Source organism: Mus pahari, chromosome 3, assembly GCF_900095145.1.
Source record: "Mus pahari chromosome 3, PAHARI_EIJ_v1.1, whole genome shotgun sequence".
NCBI classification, from domain to species: domain Eukaryota; kingdom Metazoa; phylum Chordata; class Mammalia; order Rodentia; family Muridae; genus Mus; species Mus pahari.
The window spans coordinates 56,832,495-56,852,056 of NC_034592.1; the positions used below are offsets into that span (position 1 = coordinate 56,832,495).

Below are 19,562 nucleotides of genomic sequence, written 5' to 3' on the forward strand. Positions count from 1 at the left end.
AAAAAAAAAAAAAAAGAAAGAAAGAAAGAAATAATAGCAAGAATTGCCAAACAAAACTCCATTAATATAGAGATCTTTTGCAGAACAAATAAAAAGAAATCAGGTTTCTAAATACTAACTTCTACACAATATAAAAATCATAAAAAGTAAATTTGCCATTAGCATATATATAGGGCTTCTACACAAAAGATACTCTGTAGTTTTAGTGTTTTGTATTGTGGGGGCCAAAGCACATATTATGGTGGTCAATGGACAATCTGTAAGACTTGGTTCTCTCCTTCCAACATGAGTCCTGGGGCTTGAACTCTGGTGGTCAAGCCATCTCAAGACCAAATATGTTCTAGACCACTTAACACAAAGCACAGACTTTAAATGAGATAAAAATTTTACTCACTTTTGCTCCAACACTGCAACTCCCAGTACTCCCGGTACTCCCAGTAGCAACTCCAGTAAATCTCGCTTCCAATAATTCTTGCCTTCTTGGGTCCAGACTGTGAAGCTCATCCATTGCACCTATTAAGAGAAAGAGAAAAAAACCAAACACATACACATGTATATGTGCACACATACACATATGTATATATATTACATATAGTGAGACTATAGTACAAAATTTACAAATGAACACTCTAAAAAGATTAAGAAACTACAAACTTGTAAAATGTGCACCCCATTTAACAAAACATCATATAGATTGATACTTCTGACCATAGTCAGTTCAGTATGCACACAAACAAGCAAGCACGCACAGTAACACACACACATACATAAAAGATGTTCCACAAAACACTTGGCTACTGTAGAACAGAAGTCCTATACAAGCCAGGTTTTGTAGCACATACTTATAAACCTAATACTAAGGAGGCTAAGGCAGGAAGATCCTAAGTTCAAGGCTAGCCCAGGCTACATAAAGAGCTCTAGACAGCATGGGTTACTTACATGTAGAGGAATTTTAATCCAGCAACAAGGCTGTTCTGGCAAGAGATCACATCCAAAGACCTTCTAGGTCTATGTGATCTAGCTGGAATACATACATATCCTTAGTACACACCTTTAATCCTTCTGGCTGAAATATAGACACGCCCTTAGTACACACCTTTATTCCCAAACAATGAAGGTAAAGTTAGTTTGTAGAAGGAAGCAGCATGTTTGAAAGTGACATCTAACTGAGGGGCAGACAAAGTGACAAATCAGAGAAAGATTTGACAGAATGAGTCAGATATGACACACACAACTCTCATGAGAACAGACAGGGAAGAGAGGCAGCTTAAAAGAGAAGGAAAGGGGTGAGGGGAGAAGGGGCAGTTTTACCATAGATTTACAGAGACAAGTTGCAGGTAAAGACAAAACGAGCCAGAGAATGAGAAGGAGCCAGAAGATTAGAACAGACTGCATCAAATTAAGAGACCAAGCAGAGTAATTCAGTCAGAAACAGAGAAAAGCCACTTTGAATCAGTCAGTATGGAGAAGAGTTTGGGTCAGAACAGCTGAGTTGAACCAGCCAACCAGAAAGAGAAAGAGTGAACTTACTCAGCAGTAAGCCTCCAAGACAACAATTACATCTGGAGAATTATACATACCTCATCTAAAAAACATAAGAAAAAAGAAGAGTCCTATGCATTGCCAACTCTGTTCTAATGCATTAAGGGGTGGGAAGAACACATTAATTGTGAGTCTAAGTGAACTGTAAGTGAGCACTCTCCTAGCATACGTAGGGCCTTAGAGTCAATCCTCAGGGCCTTGAAAACAGGGAGAAATTTATATTATAGATTTTACAATAAAATATTTTAATTTTAAAAAATTAATGAATTGAACTTGATCAAAATTTTAAAGATTAGTGTAAGACATTTCAAATAAAAAGAGAAGCAAAAGACTAAGAAAAAATGTTTCTAAAGCAATCTGAGTGTTCCATACCTCTCTTTTGGTCTGACACCTGGTGTTGATAATATACCAGGCTCTTAGCAGTAACAAGGTATTTTACTTCCTGCTGATCTTGTGTATGTATATGCATACATCTTCCAGGATGTAAACTTTCCCATATATGCATCTGAAGGGAAAGCGTTAAACTAAAGAATACCTCGTTTCAATATTTCTAACACTTTCAAAGACTTTTTAAAGAATATATATAATATAAATATATTATATACATGTGTATATATAATAAATATATACATACACACATATACATACATACATACATACATACATACATACATACATACATACATGCATACATACATACACATACGAGAATGAGTGCCCCAGCACAGGTCTAGGCACAGAACAGGTGATTTAAGAATACACTGGCAGTGCCTGAAAACGCTACCTACAGCACTAGAGATTTATTAGCTAACTTCAAACCTTATCAGCTAAAAGCACTCAATCAGTAGAAACTCTCAGGTCTCTCCTCTGCAGCTCAGATCAATCCTGCATTTTCATAAGACTGTAAGCACTCTGTATCTGAAAATCTCTGCTGTCAAAAATTTGCCAACTTTTTTTTTAATTTAAAGAGAGAAATCCTAAGTATTTTGATTTCTGTGGGCTAGCAGGCAAAATCTTGTACACATTTATATAACAAGAGAAAACTTTTCCACAAACTTCATGGGCAAACTCAAATAATGTCCACTGAGAAAGGTGTCTGTCTTACTGTACAAGTCTGCTGATAAAAGGAATGGACTCTGGGGGACAGATTATCTCACTTACCACTTACTAGGGATTCCTATTCCTAAAATCTCACATACAGTCACTCATAAATACACATATGAAATGAGTCTCTGTGTATCACTGCTGCTGTAATGAACCCATGAATAAAAATGTGCTCCAGCTGGATTAGTCCACTCAAACACTCATCCAGTCCCTCTCTGTATTAGCAATACACTTCTATAGTTAGAATGGCCATTCTAAAGCCCAAGAGCTTCACTTAGCGTTTTACATTTTCATTATTATTACATCCTTAGATCTTATTTATATTTACTTTATGTGTGCACTGAGTGTACGCATGTGTACCACATGCCTGCCTGTCTCATATCTCCAGGAAGTGGAGTTACAGATGTATGTGAGTTATCATGTAGGCTCTGGAAACTGAACCCAGGTCTTCTGCAAGAGCAGCTAGTGCTCTTGACCTTGATATACTTTCACTGACATAAGTACAGCTAACTATTGACACCAAACTCATCGTGTGATTTTAGTTGAAGACATTCATTACTTGAAAAACAAGTGTAGCATTCTACTGGGTGGCTCTTTAGAAGGTTTGGTTTGCAATATGTCACTACAGTACAGAATCAATTAAAGGGTCAGTAGGAGCTCTTCAGTTGTATAACTAAGGAGATTCTGAAACATGGGAGTTTCCTTTGAGCTTGCTACACCATCTGAAAAACTATACCCATGCATATGTGTGCCTTCTTAGTGGCACTCAGGACGCACCATCACTACATGTGCATTCTATTTGTATTTATTTTATTTTATTTTTGGTTTTTTGAGACAGGGTTTCTCTATGTAGCTTTATCTGTCCTGGAATTTACTCTGTAGACCAGGCTGGCCTCTCAGAGATCCACCAGCCTCTGCCTCTTGATTGCTAGAATTAAAGGAATATGCCACCATGCTTGGCTTGTACACATTATTTTATCTTCTAGCTTTATATTACATTCGTTTGAAAAAACAAAAAACAAAAAACTGGGGACTGGCGAGATGGCTCAGCGGCTAAGAGCACTGACTGCTCTCAAATCCCAGCAACCACATGGTGGCTCACAACCACCTGTAATGAGACCTGACGCCCTCTTCTGGTGTGTCTGAAGACAGCTACGGTGTACTTATGTATAATAATAAATAAAATCTTTTTTAAAAAAAAAAACTGAATCTGAAGAAAAATTAATTTTCAAAAGTAAACAGTATTTGGTAATAGTAACTGATAATAGTTGGTCCTCTTTGATCATAAAATTTTCAATCTGGGTCTTTAAACAACTGTAAAAACAAACAAGATACTTTACCAACACTAAGCCAGTCAGGATACTCAGCTTTTGTTCTTAACAAATATCTGTGGAAGCAATGGTATCTTAACTCCGTGAGAGTGAATAGCACTCACAAGAGTGAGTCACATACTCTCTGCAAATGACTTGCTGATGAATAACACACTGACAACCATAGACTTTGAACATCTGACATTTTTTTTTATCAGTTTTCAGAATCTACACAACTTTTATGTGTTCCACACATACTTATCACTACCCACTGCAGCACAGCTTAATGAGTTCCACTTCCATTTGTACTTAGGTGCTCCCTCAACTTTGAAAATACTTGTCTGCAAGAATTCTACAAAGAGCATTCACAAGGTTAATTTTTCTGCCACTTTAAATGTGTCAGTGAGTTCTCCAGTAAATAACAACTGAGCAGCGCCAATAACATCTGTCAATTCCTCAAGAGCAAGAAGAACCGCTATAAATCATGTGTCTTGTTTTTAATTGACTATCAAAACTACCCCAGATGTCCTTAAGTGTTAAAGTCAATTATTCTTGCCAAAAAGCTAAGAGTTTTAAACAAGTCTCTGGACATAACTTTTTTGACTTCTATGATCCAACAATTTAATTAAATACTCAACATCAATAAGTGACTCGCTTAGGTAGCAAATGAGTCCATTGGAAACTTGTTTTGATGGTAACTTTGTATTTTTTTTCATTTAGGGAGAAATTATACCATGATGAGATACTTCATTTCAAAATTTCCCATTACAATCCCAAAAGTTGGGAATGTGGCAGTATGTTTACTCTGGTAATGTCAACATATATACTTCTATACCAATAATAAAAACAATCTTTTTTGTTTGTTTGTTATTTAATTCAACAAAGTAATCCAAATTCCATTCCAAGGGTGTAGTTCCATCATAGAGTATATACTTGGTATGTACAATACTTTGGTTTTAGCTCCAGCACATATATGCACACAGGGATTTGTATGTGCACACACATCACTCAAAGTCCATTTTCTCTTGTTTTGATGGACATGAACTAGTAATAAAGAAAACAAGTAACAAAGACCAACAAGAGCCATGACACTCAGCATACTGTCACATTATAACTGTATCACTAAATGCTACAAGCTAAGAGCACTATAAAGTGATGAAAATTATATTTTATGGTCTCTGTCACAACTACTCAGCTCTGTCACTGTAATACAAAAAGAATGTCATAAATTTTGGAAAGATATAACACTATTTGTGGAATTGAAGTTTCAATATTATTATTCTTCCTTTGATCTTTTAAAACATATTTAAAGTACATGGTTATGCTATCATCTGAGAGCATGTTTCAAAGATTTCAATCTAATCTAAGTTCTCATTTAACCCTCAAGTGTTCCATACTCAATTACCAGGGGTGAACCTCTCTAAGAAAAAGTAACACCACCACAACCCATTATTATGTAGTGTTTATACTTTGTAAAAAATTATAGAACATACTAAAGACATTAACACTCTTAAGGAATATCCTACAGTTAATAGCACCTGACAGTAACCCTAGAATTCCAGAGATCAAGGCAAGAGAATTACAAGTTCAAGGCTAGCCTGAGCTACATAGTAAGTTCAAGGCTATGCTGAGCTACAGGGCAAGATCTGTCTCAAAAAGCCACCATCAACAAAAAAAGCAACTTCTAACTACCCTGCATTCCATTATTTTTACTTGCCTAGTTGTCAGATTTATAGTTGTAAACTCCAAATTTCAAATAAAAACAAGAGCTGAGACTACCCAAATTAGAGATCAACAGCAATCTTTATGATCAAAACAATCTCAGAACAAAAACGCAGCACATGCATGACTTGAACCCATTAGATCACTGTGAACCCACTAGATCACTGTGAACCCATTAGATCACTGTCCTCTCTGCCTGTGTCTTACATCGAAGACCAACAGCTGTCAAAAAGCATGACTTTCCAAAATGCTTTTTGTACTAATTTGAGGGTGTACTAATTATGATAAATCAGCAGTGCTTACAATTACACCACCTTTATTTTTAACAAGACTTTTCATTATATAATTCTTAGTTGCCTAACTCTTCATCTTTGACAGTCAAAATAAAATAAAAATATTTAGAAAGCATGTCTTTAAAATTTAAGGTTACCAAAGAGCCAAGAAAATAAGTCCATTCATTAAAAATCTCTCTAATAGATTCTGTTGCTGCTGAGACATCACCATAAAATTTTTAAAAACTTGAAATTTCCCAAAATCCAAAAACTGAATTCATTCGAGATTAACTTTCTGTGTTACATTTGATCTGATATGGTGGCTTATATATAAGTTTAAGTTTTTCTTCTGTTAATACTTTTTATAAATTGATACAGCTGAGAACATTTTTATTTAAAAAAATTTCAGGATAAACCTAAGAAATCAGTTTAATAAAGTAAAATATTCAACTTAAATGAATCATCTTTTTTTTTGTTGTCTTAGCGCACTTCAAAGTACAGGGACAAGAATGAAGGAAACAACAAAGTGTTTTTCTAACACTTTAGAGTAATTCTGACTAGTGCCTTAAAACATCCATTTTGGTCATTCTCGAGGGTCTCATCACCAGAAGTGTGGTTTTCATCTGCCCCAAAATAAATACATACATAAATAAAACCTTCATTTTCCAACAAGCAACAGATCATTACAGAAAAATGTAACTGATCAAAATGCAGAACTTTAGAGCCCAGTCCAAACTGATACATCTTCAACACAACTCCCTCACCTCCGGCAACACTGCAGAAGAAGGGCGGGAAAGACTATTATAGAGGCAGAAAATCAGGGAGTTTGCTGTGAGACTGTATCTCTTAGAAATGTCAGAAGCTATACCCATGAAATAGCACAAACATGGCTGCCTAAACATGAACTGAGCAAAGAAAACATGATTAGACATGCTGACATGGAAGGCGAAAATCTCACAAGGCCTCAACCCTAGATAAAGACCTACAGGCAAACAAGGAATGCTGAGAACAGGAAAAGTCTGTACCAGACAAGTGTATACCACTCAATAAAAATCGTCAGTCCTAAAACATACAAGTAGCATTATACAGAGTGATGACAGGTTATATTTTTAACACACATACATACACACACACACACACACACACACACACACACACACGACTAAAGGGAGTTGTAGAATCTTCCTCCTTGGTTAATGTGATGGTTTGTATATTCTTGGACCAGGGAGTGGCAGCATTTGGAGGTGTGGCCTTGTTGGAATAGGTGTGACCTGGTTGGAATAGGTCTGTCACTGAGGGTGTAGGCATAAGATCCTCACCCTAGTTGCCCGGAAGTCAGTCTTCCACTAGCAGCCTTTGGATGAAGATGTAGAACTCTCAGCTCTGCCTGTACCATGCCTGCCTGGATACTGCCATGCTCCCACCTTGATGATAATGGACTGAACCTCTGAACCTGTAAGCCAGCCCCAATTAAATATTGTTTTTATAAGATTTGCCTTGGTCATGGTGTCTGTTCACAGCAGTAAAACCCTAACTAAGACCGTTAAGAAGAGCTGCTGAGTCCAGGCAGTATGTAGTGGGGTGACACCCCCATCAAGGCCCTAACAAAAACTGAAAGAAGCCCAGAAAGGCCACTGCACTGTAAAAGTAAAACCTGAGTTGTACTGAAGACCCCAAGATATTGAGGTGCTAGAGCCAAGGCATATCTATTATGGAGGGCTCCATACAGGGAGCAGAGCCAGCCCAAGAGAGAAACAACATATGAGCAAATCCAGAAGGCCACAACCATGCAAGCCTTCTGACAGTAGACATGGAGCCAAAGGATCTGGAGTTTTCTCTACTGGGTTTCAGTCCTGCTTTGATTTGTTATTTCCTTACTGTGCCCCAATTCCTCAGATTTGAAATGGTAAAACTTATTTGGTGCATACACACACAACAATTAAAGAAAAAAAACGGCCATGAATTTGAAAGAGGGGTAGATGGAAGAAACGATTAAGAGGGAGGAAAAGGAAAGGGGAAATTATCTAATTATAGTTTCAAAAAATATTTTAAAATACCCATTTTCACATAATGCATTTTCATTGACAATGTTTTACATAACTTACTCTGCCGTTAAATCTGAAATTCAATTGCCTATTTTAAAACAAAATAGTCTCATTTTCTGGCAGTTAAACCACAACATGCTAAGCGAGTACCACAAAATCAATCAAAAAGTCATTTTCTAACAGCTTTCTCTCACATGAGTCTAATAAAAACATACCTTAAACTTTTCTAATAGTTTTAGTTAGAACTCTTCTTTTTAAGTGTTTGGTATATCTAGTTTTTCCCCAAAAGGAAAAAGGTCTCAATTTTCTCATGAATGCAACCTTCTCCATTGATTTGAAATACCTTTCTGGCCACCTATCACATTTCACACAAGCAAATTCTGTTTGGACACTTAATTCTGTTCTAGTAAACTATCTCTGAGCCATATATACCTAACCCATACTCTACGTCGAGACAGAGAGAGAGAGAGAGAGAGAGAGAGAGAGAGAGAGAGAAAGAGAGAGAGAGAGATTGCATATACAAACAATAACAAAGTATTTTATCCAAATGATTACAGAGTCATAACAGGCACAGTATCTAATGTATATGTTCAATTATATAAGCCTATAGTGAGAAGACAGTCTACTCTAGACTCACTAGACTTACTCCAAGTCTAAAGCTGTATCATTTTAAACACTATTCTTGTAGTCCTCACAGGGAAGAATTAAGACATACTGAGACCAAACTGCACAGATTGAATCAGAGGCAACTCAATGTATTTCTGCTTCTCTAATATGACTTTTAAAAACTAATTTTTAAAAAATGTCTGATAAAGTGGAAATTTCCAGTTTCTTTTGGAAACTTAGTTGTATCACATGATGTTTTTCTGGAAACTGTCTTTCGAGAGGATGTTTTGCTGAAGCAGACACTCACGAGGGCATGATGATGTTTTGCTGGAGCAGACGCTGTTAGAGGGTGCATGATATTCGGAGAGAGTATAAATGGAACCCCACAGACAGTGAGAGGATGCTCTTGCATTCCGACTTTATGAGATGCTTTGCTGGTCTTCACTAGCTGTGCAACACTTCGTTGGTCTCGCTTCTTTAATGGTCTTCACTATATAGAGGGAAACTCACCAAAGAACTTATAATGGTATTCGTGCTGCTTCCACTGACTCGTGATGATCTGGCAAGGCCTTGTGGTTTCTGCTGGATGGAGCCATGGTTACTGATTGGTGTTTGGTGTTTCCTATTGGACTGGATTGATGGTATCCTGATAACAAGAGTCTAGTCACCTCAAAGAACTACTTCTAAACAAGTTCAGAATACCCTTTTCTTATTAACTTTCTTTCTCTCCAAGCTCTAGTCAGTGGGATAGGAGAGAGGTTGAAGCATTCAAGAACCCTAAATAAGCACCCGACTGCTCTTCCAAAGGTCCAGAGTTCAAATCCCAGCAACCACATGGTGGCTCATAACCATCCATAACAAGATCTGATGCCCTCTTCTGGAGTGTCTGAAGACAGCTACAGTATAATAATAAATAAATAAATCTTAAAAAAAAAAAAAAAAGAACCCTAAATAAAGTAGGTTTACAAAAACCTAAGCCTACAGTCTGATAACTACTCTTTCATCAAAATAAACAAACACACACATGCAGGGATAGAGGACATGATTCAGCATTTGCAACACAAGCCTGAAGACCTGAGTTTGGATGCAACAGAAACAGCAGTAGACCCTATGTCAAAGAAGAACAAAGGTAAGAGCATATGACCTCTACATACATGTCATGGTACACATAATACACACACTCTTAACTGTGCAGGCTTGGTCAAGTCCCGCACCTCCACCTCCATTCGGCATTCTCATATATAAAATAGAAAAATGATACGATATATCTGTTACAGTAGAACAAGTTTGTATTTTTGTATGTTTACTAAACCTGTCACTTAATGTTCATTCAATAAAATGTACCCATTCCCACACTAGCATAGAGGTGTACACCAGCACATACAATATATATCATGATTTATACTCCTTCCAACTTTCTCCCTGGGGTCTGAAATTCCTAGTAGGTAGAATAGCATAGATTTTAATGCTTAACTTCTCTAATGTCATGTAAGATAATTAGCCAATATTCTTCTTCTCTAGCCTCGGGTTTACAATTTAAATATTCCCCCTCATGCATTCATACATGAATATACAGCTACGTACTTTATACTAGATCTTATTTCTATATTAACATATAGCCCCATTTTTAAAATGAGGTAATTAAAAAAGAGGTTAAGTTATATGGTCATTTGTTAAAGGTTAAAGAACTCAATTGAGAACACTCTTATTCCAAAAGAAGGTTCTAGAAGAAGTCTGTATATATGACAGAAATAGAGAGTGGAGAAAGAGGAGTGAGGATACAACTGTGCTAGGACAAAGAACATTGCCCAGTGAAGTGTCGACACAGCCAGTTAGAAACTGAGCTTCCTCCATTCTCTCCTCCAAGTGTTCACTGCTCACTCATCCTTTCTGCTCTCCCTTATTCCCTCACTCTTAAAATAACAGCTACTTTTTAAACAATAAAGTATAGAAAGCTCCTCCCAAAGTTACACCTCCTAGATCCCACTCCTCAGAGGTATAGGCATACCTATAAAATATGTTTTCTTTCAATTGTCATAATTCACTGACAAGATTCATTTCATAATGCTAATCATTTGCCATGAGCAAAAGAGTATGTATTTTTAGTTTAAAAAGAAGCATTTCACTTTGTTCTCTTTGGTCCCTTAATAAAGAACACAAATCTGAGCCAGGCATGATGGAACACGCCTCAGGAGGCAAGAGGCAGGAGGATCTCTGTGAGTTTGAGGCCTGCAAGGTCTACAAAGAAAGTTCTAGGAGGTTATACAGAGAAACTTTGTCTTGAACAAACAAACAAAAACAACAACAAAACACACACAAATTGCTACAATAACGAAAAATGCAAGAATGCACATTAATTAAATTTAAACCCCACCTGTAAGCCCTAACATCCAATAAAAACCGAAATACTATTTTTTTTTCTCTTAGGCACTCTTTTTTCTCCTTCTTTTTCCAACAATAAAGCAGTAGCAGTATGACAGTACTTTTATTTACCTGAAGTAATTGTTGTCTCCGATCATCAGCTAACACAGGCCTAGTCCTGGAAACTTCTAGCGTCTGCACAATCTTATGTAGGTTATAATGTTTTCAGCCTCTGAGACTCACTGCTGAATAAGCTCACCCCTTCCTAGTTCTTTCTGATCTCTGGCTGACTGGTTCAGCTCAGCTGTTCTGCCTCAAACTTCTCTCCAAGCTGACTGATTCAATCTGACTTCTCTCTCTTGACCTCATACTAACTTTGGCAATCTGTTCTAATTTTCCGGTTCATTTTCAATCTGGCTTGTCTGCCTTCACCCGTGTCTACCTTGTTCTTCTCACTTCAACCCGTTTCTGTAAAACCCTTCCAGTAAAACAGCCTCCTACCTTTCTCCTCCCTCTTACCTTGCCTCTTTTCCTTCTCTCTTCTACTCAGAGGTGGGCATATCCTGTCCTGTCAAATCTTTCTCTGATTTGTCGCTTTGTCTGCCACTCAATTAGACATCACTTTCAAACACAAGTGTCTTCTACACACTACCTTTACCTTCATTGTTTGGGATTAAAGGTGTGTACTAAGGGTGTGCCTGTATTCCAGCCAGAGGGATTAAAGGTGTATGCTAAGGACTGAACCATACCACAACTAAAAACAGGTTTGTTTGGATTTTTTTTTTCCAGTAAATAACAACCTCGGGATTCACAGATCAAATATCCTGCAACAAGCTGCTCCTGATATTTACAACTTCGAAATGAAAAGAAAATGTTCATGATGTGATAAAGTTTGTGTAAATTAACATACTGCTGAATCAAAGAACATGCATAAAAATTCTTATCAATCCAATTCTCAGTTTGAGTTTATTTTTCATAACAATTATATGTTCAAAAATTCATCAAGTTGTCGATTCCCAATGCTCCCCCTCACCGACAAAAAAACAAGCTTTACATTTTTGAAAAATAAAACCTGAATGTTTTAGAGGAAAAAAATAATAGTAACTGTTCACCAAACCACAAATAATGTAATAAACTTAGAATTTGTGTACTCTCAAAACACATAACAAACTCAGTATCCCTGCTCTCACCATTTGGGGCTGGAGAAATAGGGTCCCTCACTGAATCTGGAGCTGACTGACCGGCCCAGACTGGTTCCTGTTTGCAGCCCCTCAGTCCTGGATGACAGGAGGATACTGCTGCACCTGTCTCTTTATGTGAGTACCAGGTATCGAACTTAAGACCTCAAGCTTGCACGGCAAGCACTGTTCAACCTGATCCTATCCTAAGACAGACTTCTTTTTTTTCCTTTTTCTTTTTTCTTTGTCTTTTTGCGATGCTGAATTTGGTTTACTTTAGAGGTGTAAATAAGAAAGGTCAATAGTGATGTTGACTGTCAGGGCTTACTTGCCTATCCAGCAATAAGGAGGGACACTCAGGGGTCTGCACCGAGGCACTTGTCATCAGCAAAGAACATGAGATGACTAGTGGAAAGAGGAAAGGCACGAATACAGCATAGCACACAGAACTGAGAGTAATAAGAGTAGAAAACTGCTGTTTCTCTGCCATCTACATATAGAGCCCATCTATACTTGGGATCATTTAAATGACTGATGCTACTATACATAAGCCAAAGGACAAAACATTGCTTCAACTTGCTACATGAATTTTAAAAAAAAAAGAACTTGAAATTATTTTGCCTGGATACATCATAAAACTTATCACGTACCACCTTGTTGATTATACTACACAGGCAATGTATGACAGAATAATTCTCTGACCCGGGAAAAAATTAATCCTGAATCTATTTCTATAACATTAGAAAAGCTCCTCGTTCTAAGTTGTTATTTGTTTTACAGTGTAATTCACTGATGTCACACTCATACCCAGAACTCAAGGGACTGAAAGCTGGTGGATCCTAGGTTCCCAGTCAGCTTGGACTACAGAATGAGACAGTCTCAAAACACAGAAGCTGGGATATAGTTCGGTGATAAAGCACTTGCTAGCATGCATAAGGCCTGGATGGCTGAGTCCTCAGCACAAAAAATAACAGTAACTAAAATTAATAAGACTTTGAGATGTTGAGCACCTCTACTGGTATTTACAACAAATCAACCTTGCTTCATGTTCTTTCCAACTGTACTTTATCAGCATGCTGAAAAGGGAAAAGACAAGGTCTATGATTAAAATGCTGGCTGCCTAAAACAAACAACAGCAAAAATATAAAAACTAATAAAATATGGTTAGCTTGGGCCAGGCAAGATGCTTCAATGGCTAAAGGTACATGCTTCACAAGCCCACAGCAGTACCCAGACTCCACATGAAGCCCACAGCAGAACCAGACTCCACATAATGGTAGATTGTAAAAAACCAACTCTACCAATCAGTTCTCCAACTACACACATCATCATCCACACACAATAATTTTTTAAGTTAAAATTGTTGGCTAAATAATTTAAAACAGGCCACGATCTTAAACAGACGTTTCCTTGGAGATGAATACACATGGCTAGAAGTCTATGAAGATATCCTGGTCCAGCAATTCTACATGCATATATGTAGAGGAACAGAAAAACCAATGTCAGGCCCATTTGCATTCCCTATTTACTGCAACACTGTCCATTACAGCCAAGACACAGAATCAACCTAAGTGTCACTCAACAGATAAATATATAATGGGATACTCTCTTTAGCCTTTTAGAAACATCCTCCCACCAAGCAAGCATGAACAAATCTACATAAGACATTTACTAAGACAAGCCAGGCAAAGAAAGACAAATACCATGTATACGTGGAATCAAACAAATTTAACTCACAAGAAAGAACAGACTGGGTTCGATTGGGGTGTGGATTGAGGAAGTAAATGCTGGTCAAAGCATACAAAGATTCTGTTAAAGTACCCTCACAATAGCATTACTATAACAGGTGGAAGCACTGTAAATGTCATTGGTAAATCAGTGAATAAATATACTGTAGGACTTTACTAAGCCTAACAAAAGAGAAATTCTGACACTTGCTGAAATATAGTAAACCTTAAAAGATATTACACTAAGTAAAATAAGCCATAGCAAGAAGGATAATAGTGTTATAATTCCACTCAAATAGAAGTAGTCAAACTCAGAGACAGAAAGTGCACTGTGGTGCCAGGGGCTAGGGATGGATGAGGGAGTCATGGGTTTAACGGCAGAGTTACAGCTTCACAAGATAAAAATAATCTGGAAATAGCTGTTCAACAATAAAACCACATACAATTATCAGTACTAAACTTAGAAATGATTAAGACAGTAAACTGCATGTCATGTATTTCTCACCACAACTAAATGTTCTAATACAATTAACATACTTGCACTGCTACACCAAAAAGAGGGTAACACTTTTGGTTCTTGACTTTTATCTATTAAAAGACAAACATCTGCTTACTACTAACATCCTTGGAAGAGAACAACCAGTTTCTTTTATGTATAAAAATCAAATTTCCATGTCCAAAGATGAGATTTCATTTTTATACATGGCAGACCCATTTATCTTCTATCTATGGCTGTGCTCACAATGCAACACAAGAGCAGTTGTGCTAATTCTTTCCAAGAAAGTGTCTGGACAAAAAGAAAAACGAAGAAAAAAAAAAAAAAAGTGTTTGGGCTGGGGATGTGCTCAATTGGTTGAGTGCTTGGCTAATGTGCATGAGGCCCTAAGGTTCTATCCCCAACACCCCATAAAATGGCAGAGTGGTGCTTAGGTGAGAGGGTCAGAAGTTCAAGGTCATCCTGATACCTATAAAGTTTGAGGCCACACTGAGTTAATGGAGCCCTTGTCTCAAAAGAAAAAGAAAAGAAAAAAACAAAAAGCTGTTTTTAGGAACCAAAGCACAATTCAGTGGTTCATCATGCACAAGGCTATGGCTATGATTCACACATTCTCCACCCCACAAAGGTTTGACAACTCACATCTAATTCCAAAGTAAGGGATAAGATGAAAAGAAATAAATTAACTATCAAAAACACTGATTCAGGCCGGGCAGTGGCAGCGCATTCCTGTAATCCCAGCACTTGGGAGGCAGAGGCAGGCGGATTTCTGAGTTCGAGGCCAGCGTGGTCTACAGAGTTCCAGGACAGCCAGGACTGCACAGAGAAACCCTGTCTCGAAAAACAAACAAACAAACAAAACAAAACAAAAAACTGATTCAATACAGTACCTTTTTGAAAAATTAAGTCAGTTTTAGTTATATGGCTTTTTCTTTTACTTTAATCAGTAAGATTAGGCACAAGTTAGCATACCAAAAATGTTGTGCTATTAAATTTCTATATATGTATATCATATTTTGCTCATATACCATTCTATATCCTTTTACTATCCCAATCTACAACCCAAAGTCCTCTATTTTCATGTGTCTTACTTAGATTTGTTTGTAGGTACTCTAATCTGGAGTTTATGTATAAAAGAAAAAGTAGTATTTGAGTTTTGCTCATTTTTCTTCATGATACTACCCAGATCTATCTATTTCTTCAAAAAACAACATAACCGCATTCATTATGGTGGAAATGAAGTCTACTTTGTGTATACGGAACACCTTTATCTATCCATCAGCTGACAGACATTTAGGCTGATCCTATGCATCCTGTCAGTTATGAATATTGTCACTCACTGATAAACCTGGGTATGCAGGGTTCTATCACATGCTGACTTTTTTATTCTTTCAAGTGTGTGATCGGGTGCTACAGAAGGATCATGTGGCAGTTGTAGTAGAGGAAATGCCACACTGTTTTCCACAATAGCTGAACTATTAGATTCTTATAAACAGTGTTTGATGGGGCTAGTCCCTACATTTTCTAGAATTCCTTTCCTTTCCTCTGCTAGGCTGAGGTTGTAGCAGGGTCCCTAATGATGGGCAAGAGTCCCACGCCAGGCTAGACCTCTGGCTCTTAGATTGTTTAAGTCAGGGTCTCCTAAAGTTGCTCAAGCTGGCCTTGACTTCACTGAATAACTGGGATTATAGACCTCTGCCCCTGGCCCAGCTGATTTCTCCTGATGCTAGGCCACTCTGATCAGGGTGAAAGTAAAGGCAAACAGAAGGCTTCAGTTGTTGTCCTTCTTTTCTGTTGTTTGAGATAGAGTCCTGCCATGGAGCTGGCTGGCCTGGAACTTGCAGCAATCTCCCTGCCACTGCCTCAGTGATGGAATTCCAGGTACATTTACCACCAAGACAAGATCTTTTCTTTTTTTTTTTTTTTTTTAAAGATGTATTTATTTATTGCATGAGTACACTTTTGCTCTCTTCAGACACAGCAGAAGAGGGCATCAGATCCCATTACAGATGGCTGTGAGCCACCATGTGGTTGCTGGGAATTGAACTCAGGACCTCTGGAAGAGTAGTCAGTGCTCTTAACCCCTGAGTCATCTCTCCAGCCCCTAAAATTCATTTTTACTTTACACAAATTTAGAGAAAGTTATCTTTTTTTTATTTGTTCGTTGTTTTTTTTTTTCGAGACAGGGTTTCTCTGTGTAGCCCTGGCTGTCCTGGAACTCACTCTGCAGACCACGCTGGCCTTGAACTCAGAAATTCACCTGCCTCTGCCTCCCAAGTGCTGGGATTAAAGGTGTGTGCTACCACGTCCGGCAAGAAGGTTATCTTAAATACTCTTTCTCGCTCTCACTCTGATGAGACCTAATAAAAATATGAGGCCCTGGGTTCAATCTCAAACCAGTAACCATACACATGAAGAGAGAACTGATAACCTTTTATGAAAAGTTTGTATTACTTTCTCATTTTTTTAAACGAAAAAAAGGCTCAGAAGACTGGGAGTGGGCACTGTCATGTATCACATTCATTTACAAAGAATTAAATGCTTATAAAAGTCAGGGACCTTTAGGCAATAATGTAATCCTATCGCTATTATAAGAAGATATGATTCATTAAATGTCTTCAATATTACATTCACTATAATCAGCTTCATTATAACTAATCAATGAAGGAAGAGCTGTTTACAAATTAATTTTATTGGCATAACTTGTTTGACCCCCAAGAGTTCACAAATATGTCTTCAAGATCTTAAAGGTATAACTACCTCAAATTAAACCTATAACTCCAGAAAACTAAGAGAGACAAGCTAATCAGCCTGTACATCACTAAAGGCAATCTAAACAAAAGAGGAAAGAGAAAAAGGAAGAAAAAATTATTCAAAAACTGAAAACCAACTTGCACATTAAAATAAAAACAAGTGGTAGTGCCTCACCTTTAGTGATTTTATGTAAACTGGGCCAATTTTCACTGAGGAACCATGAAAGCCAGGTTCTGGATACCAGGCAGCAAAAAATAGTAATTATTTTAAAAATAATGTGTGCATTTTTATAAAGTAAAGCTCAACTCGTGTCTATACAGGAGATAACATTCCTCGCAGAAAGCCATCGTTTGCCTAAGGTCAAGTACAGGGTAGCACTCTCAAGCAGTTGTTCAGGGGCATCCTGGAGAACCCCAACACAGCTTTCTGAATGGATTTAAAGCTCACTCCAGTGGAGAAAACACATCCCTGGTACTGTGAATCTCGCTAAGAACCCACAGGCCCAGGAGTGAGCCTCTATCATTACTCTGCTAAATGGACATTATAACAAGTTGACTTCTAAACTGTATGTCTACACTCACAGATTAGTGCAGCTCTCAGACCGCATAAGAGAGGCTTCTTTGTGCAGTGGGGTGAAGGGTGAAGAATGCAAGAGACTCACAACTGGTCAAAGTACAAAGTGCAGATGTGCCACTGCAGTGCTCAGCTACAAATGAGACAATTAATAACCCCCACCCCACCCCCAAAAAGCAAAATCAAACAAAACTCTGCCCCTGATGAGGGAGGGGGAAGTAATACTCTAAGACCCTGAGGTTTGGGAATGCCCAAGCAAAACTTCTGGACACCACATGACCACCACCCATCGACTCACAGCAGCTGTGGTTGCCTGCACAAGAGCAGCACATGATCAAGCCAGTCAATGTGTACATGGAAGGAAGAGGGGCTCAGAAGTCCCTGCCTCTAACTGAGTAGCTATGGACACTCAATGGCTTCCACAGAAGGACCACACTTCAGTGGATGGCCTCATACATTAGTTGGTAATTCATTTAAACAACAACAAAAGATGACACAAAAAGTGGGAAGGGACAGAGTGAATTGAAGGAATTAAAGTGAAAAAGAGAAAATTAAGAGAAATATTTTTTCCAGCACTTGGAAGGTAGAGGATGGCAGATCTCTATGAGTTCGAGGCCAGCCTAACCTACAGAGCAAGTTCCAGGATGGCCAATGCTACACAGAAAAACCCCATCTCAACTGCCTTCCCCCAAAATAATACATAAATGGAAATAACAAAATTATTTTAACTGAATAAAATGCAATACCCACACAAACAAAAAACAAAACCTATCTACCCAGCACAACACACACACACTCACACACACACACACACACACACACACACTCACACACACATACCCAGCACAATATTCAAAACCTGGGAAAGAACCACACTGAACTACAGAGCTTAAAGGTTAACTGTGTCCATAAACCCCATTTACATGAGAGGAAGGATTCAGAAACCCAAAAGCTGAATATTTACCACAGCTTTAAAAAAAAAGAGCAACAAATTAAACCCAAAGAGCTTCAAAAGAGGGAGAAGACAAAACCCACAACTAGTTCATTTAGGTCCAGGCTTCCAAGATGACCAAGAAAAGAAGGAACATGGGTGCAACCATGGACTGACTGTACACAGCAGCCATGAACAAGTTCATCACCGTGAACGGAGCAAAGGCTGCTGCTGACAGGAACACTTGTGAGCCATCGCCAATGCTTGTGTGTCCCTGTGAATGTGAAATACTGTGTAAAGCCTTCACAGCGGGAAGGGCAGAAATCAAGCATATGGAGCTGGGAAGGACCCTGAGGAGGACCCTGATTTCTATTTGCTGATTCTGTCCCAGGACCCTAGCCAAAGCCCATGTGAAGAACAGAATGGTACTGTTTCTAAAACTTTTTACATTTCTTGATTTGGAGAAGGAGAAAGTATGCCATACCACACATGTGGAAATCACAGGACAATTTGTGGAAACTGGTTCTTTCCTAGGTCTCAGGGATCAAACTCAGGTGGCTAGCCTTCAAGGGTCATCTTCTGGGGCCACCAAGAGCCAGACTCTTAAAAATGGAAGAAAAACAATCTTCTGGAGGAAAAACTGAATAAAATGAAAATTTTACTTTTCAACTAAAACTAGAACAAATGTCAAACAGAAAAGCAAGGAGAAGGAATGAGCACAGCTGAAAGCTGACTGCTAAGTAGGACTAATGGCCACTAACAGGCTACTCATGGAGGGAACAAGACACAGCACAATTACATGCCACTTAAGGAAAAGATATCATATTAAAGACAAAAACATAGGAACTAAAACTTGAATTTTCCTTTAAAAAAAGATGGGGGGGGGGAGCCGGGCGTGGTGGTGCACCCCTTTAATCCCAGCACTCGGGAGGCAGAGGCAG

General features: G+C 38.1%; 1 protein-coding gene across 3 annotated transcripts in view; it reads right to left on the reverse strand.

Moving 5' to 3' along the window:
- Positions 1-19,562, reverse strand: part of Tlk1 (tousled like kinase 1) — a 118,436-nt gene that overhangs the window by 76,701 nt on the left and 22,173 nt on the right. For all 3 annotated transcript variants that reach the window (XM_021192069.1, XM_029535863.1, XM_029535861.1), the window contains exon 2: positions 395-513. In XM_021192069.1, coding sequence (XP_021047728.1) covers positions 395-513 — 119 coding nt within the window. The remainder of the gene's footprint in view (positions 1-394; positions 514-19,562) is intronic.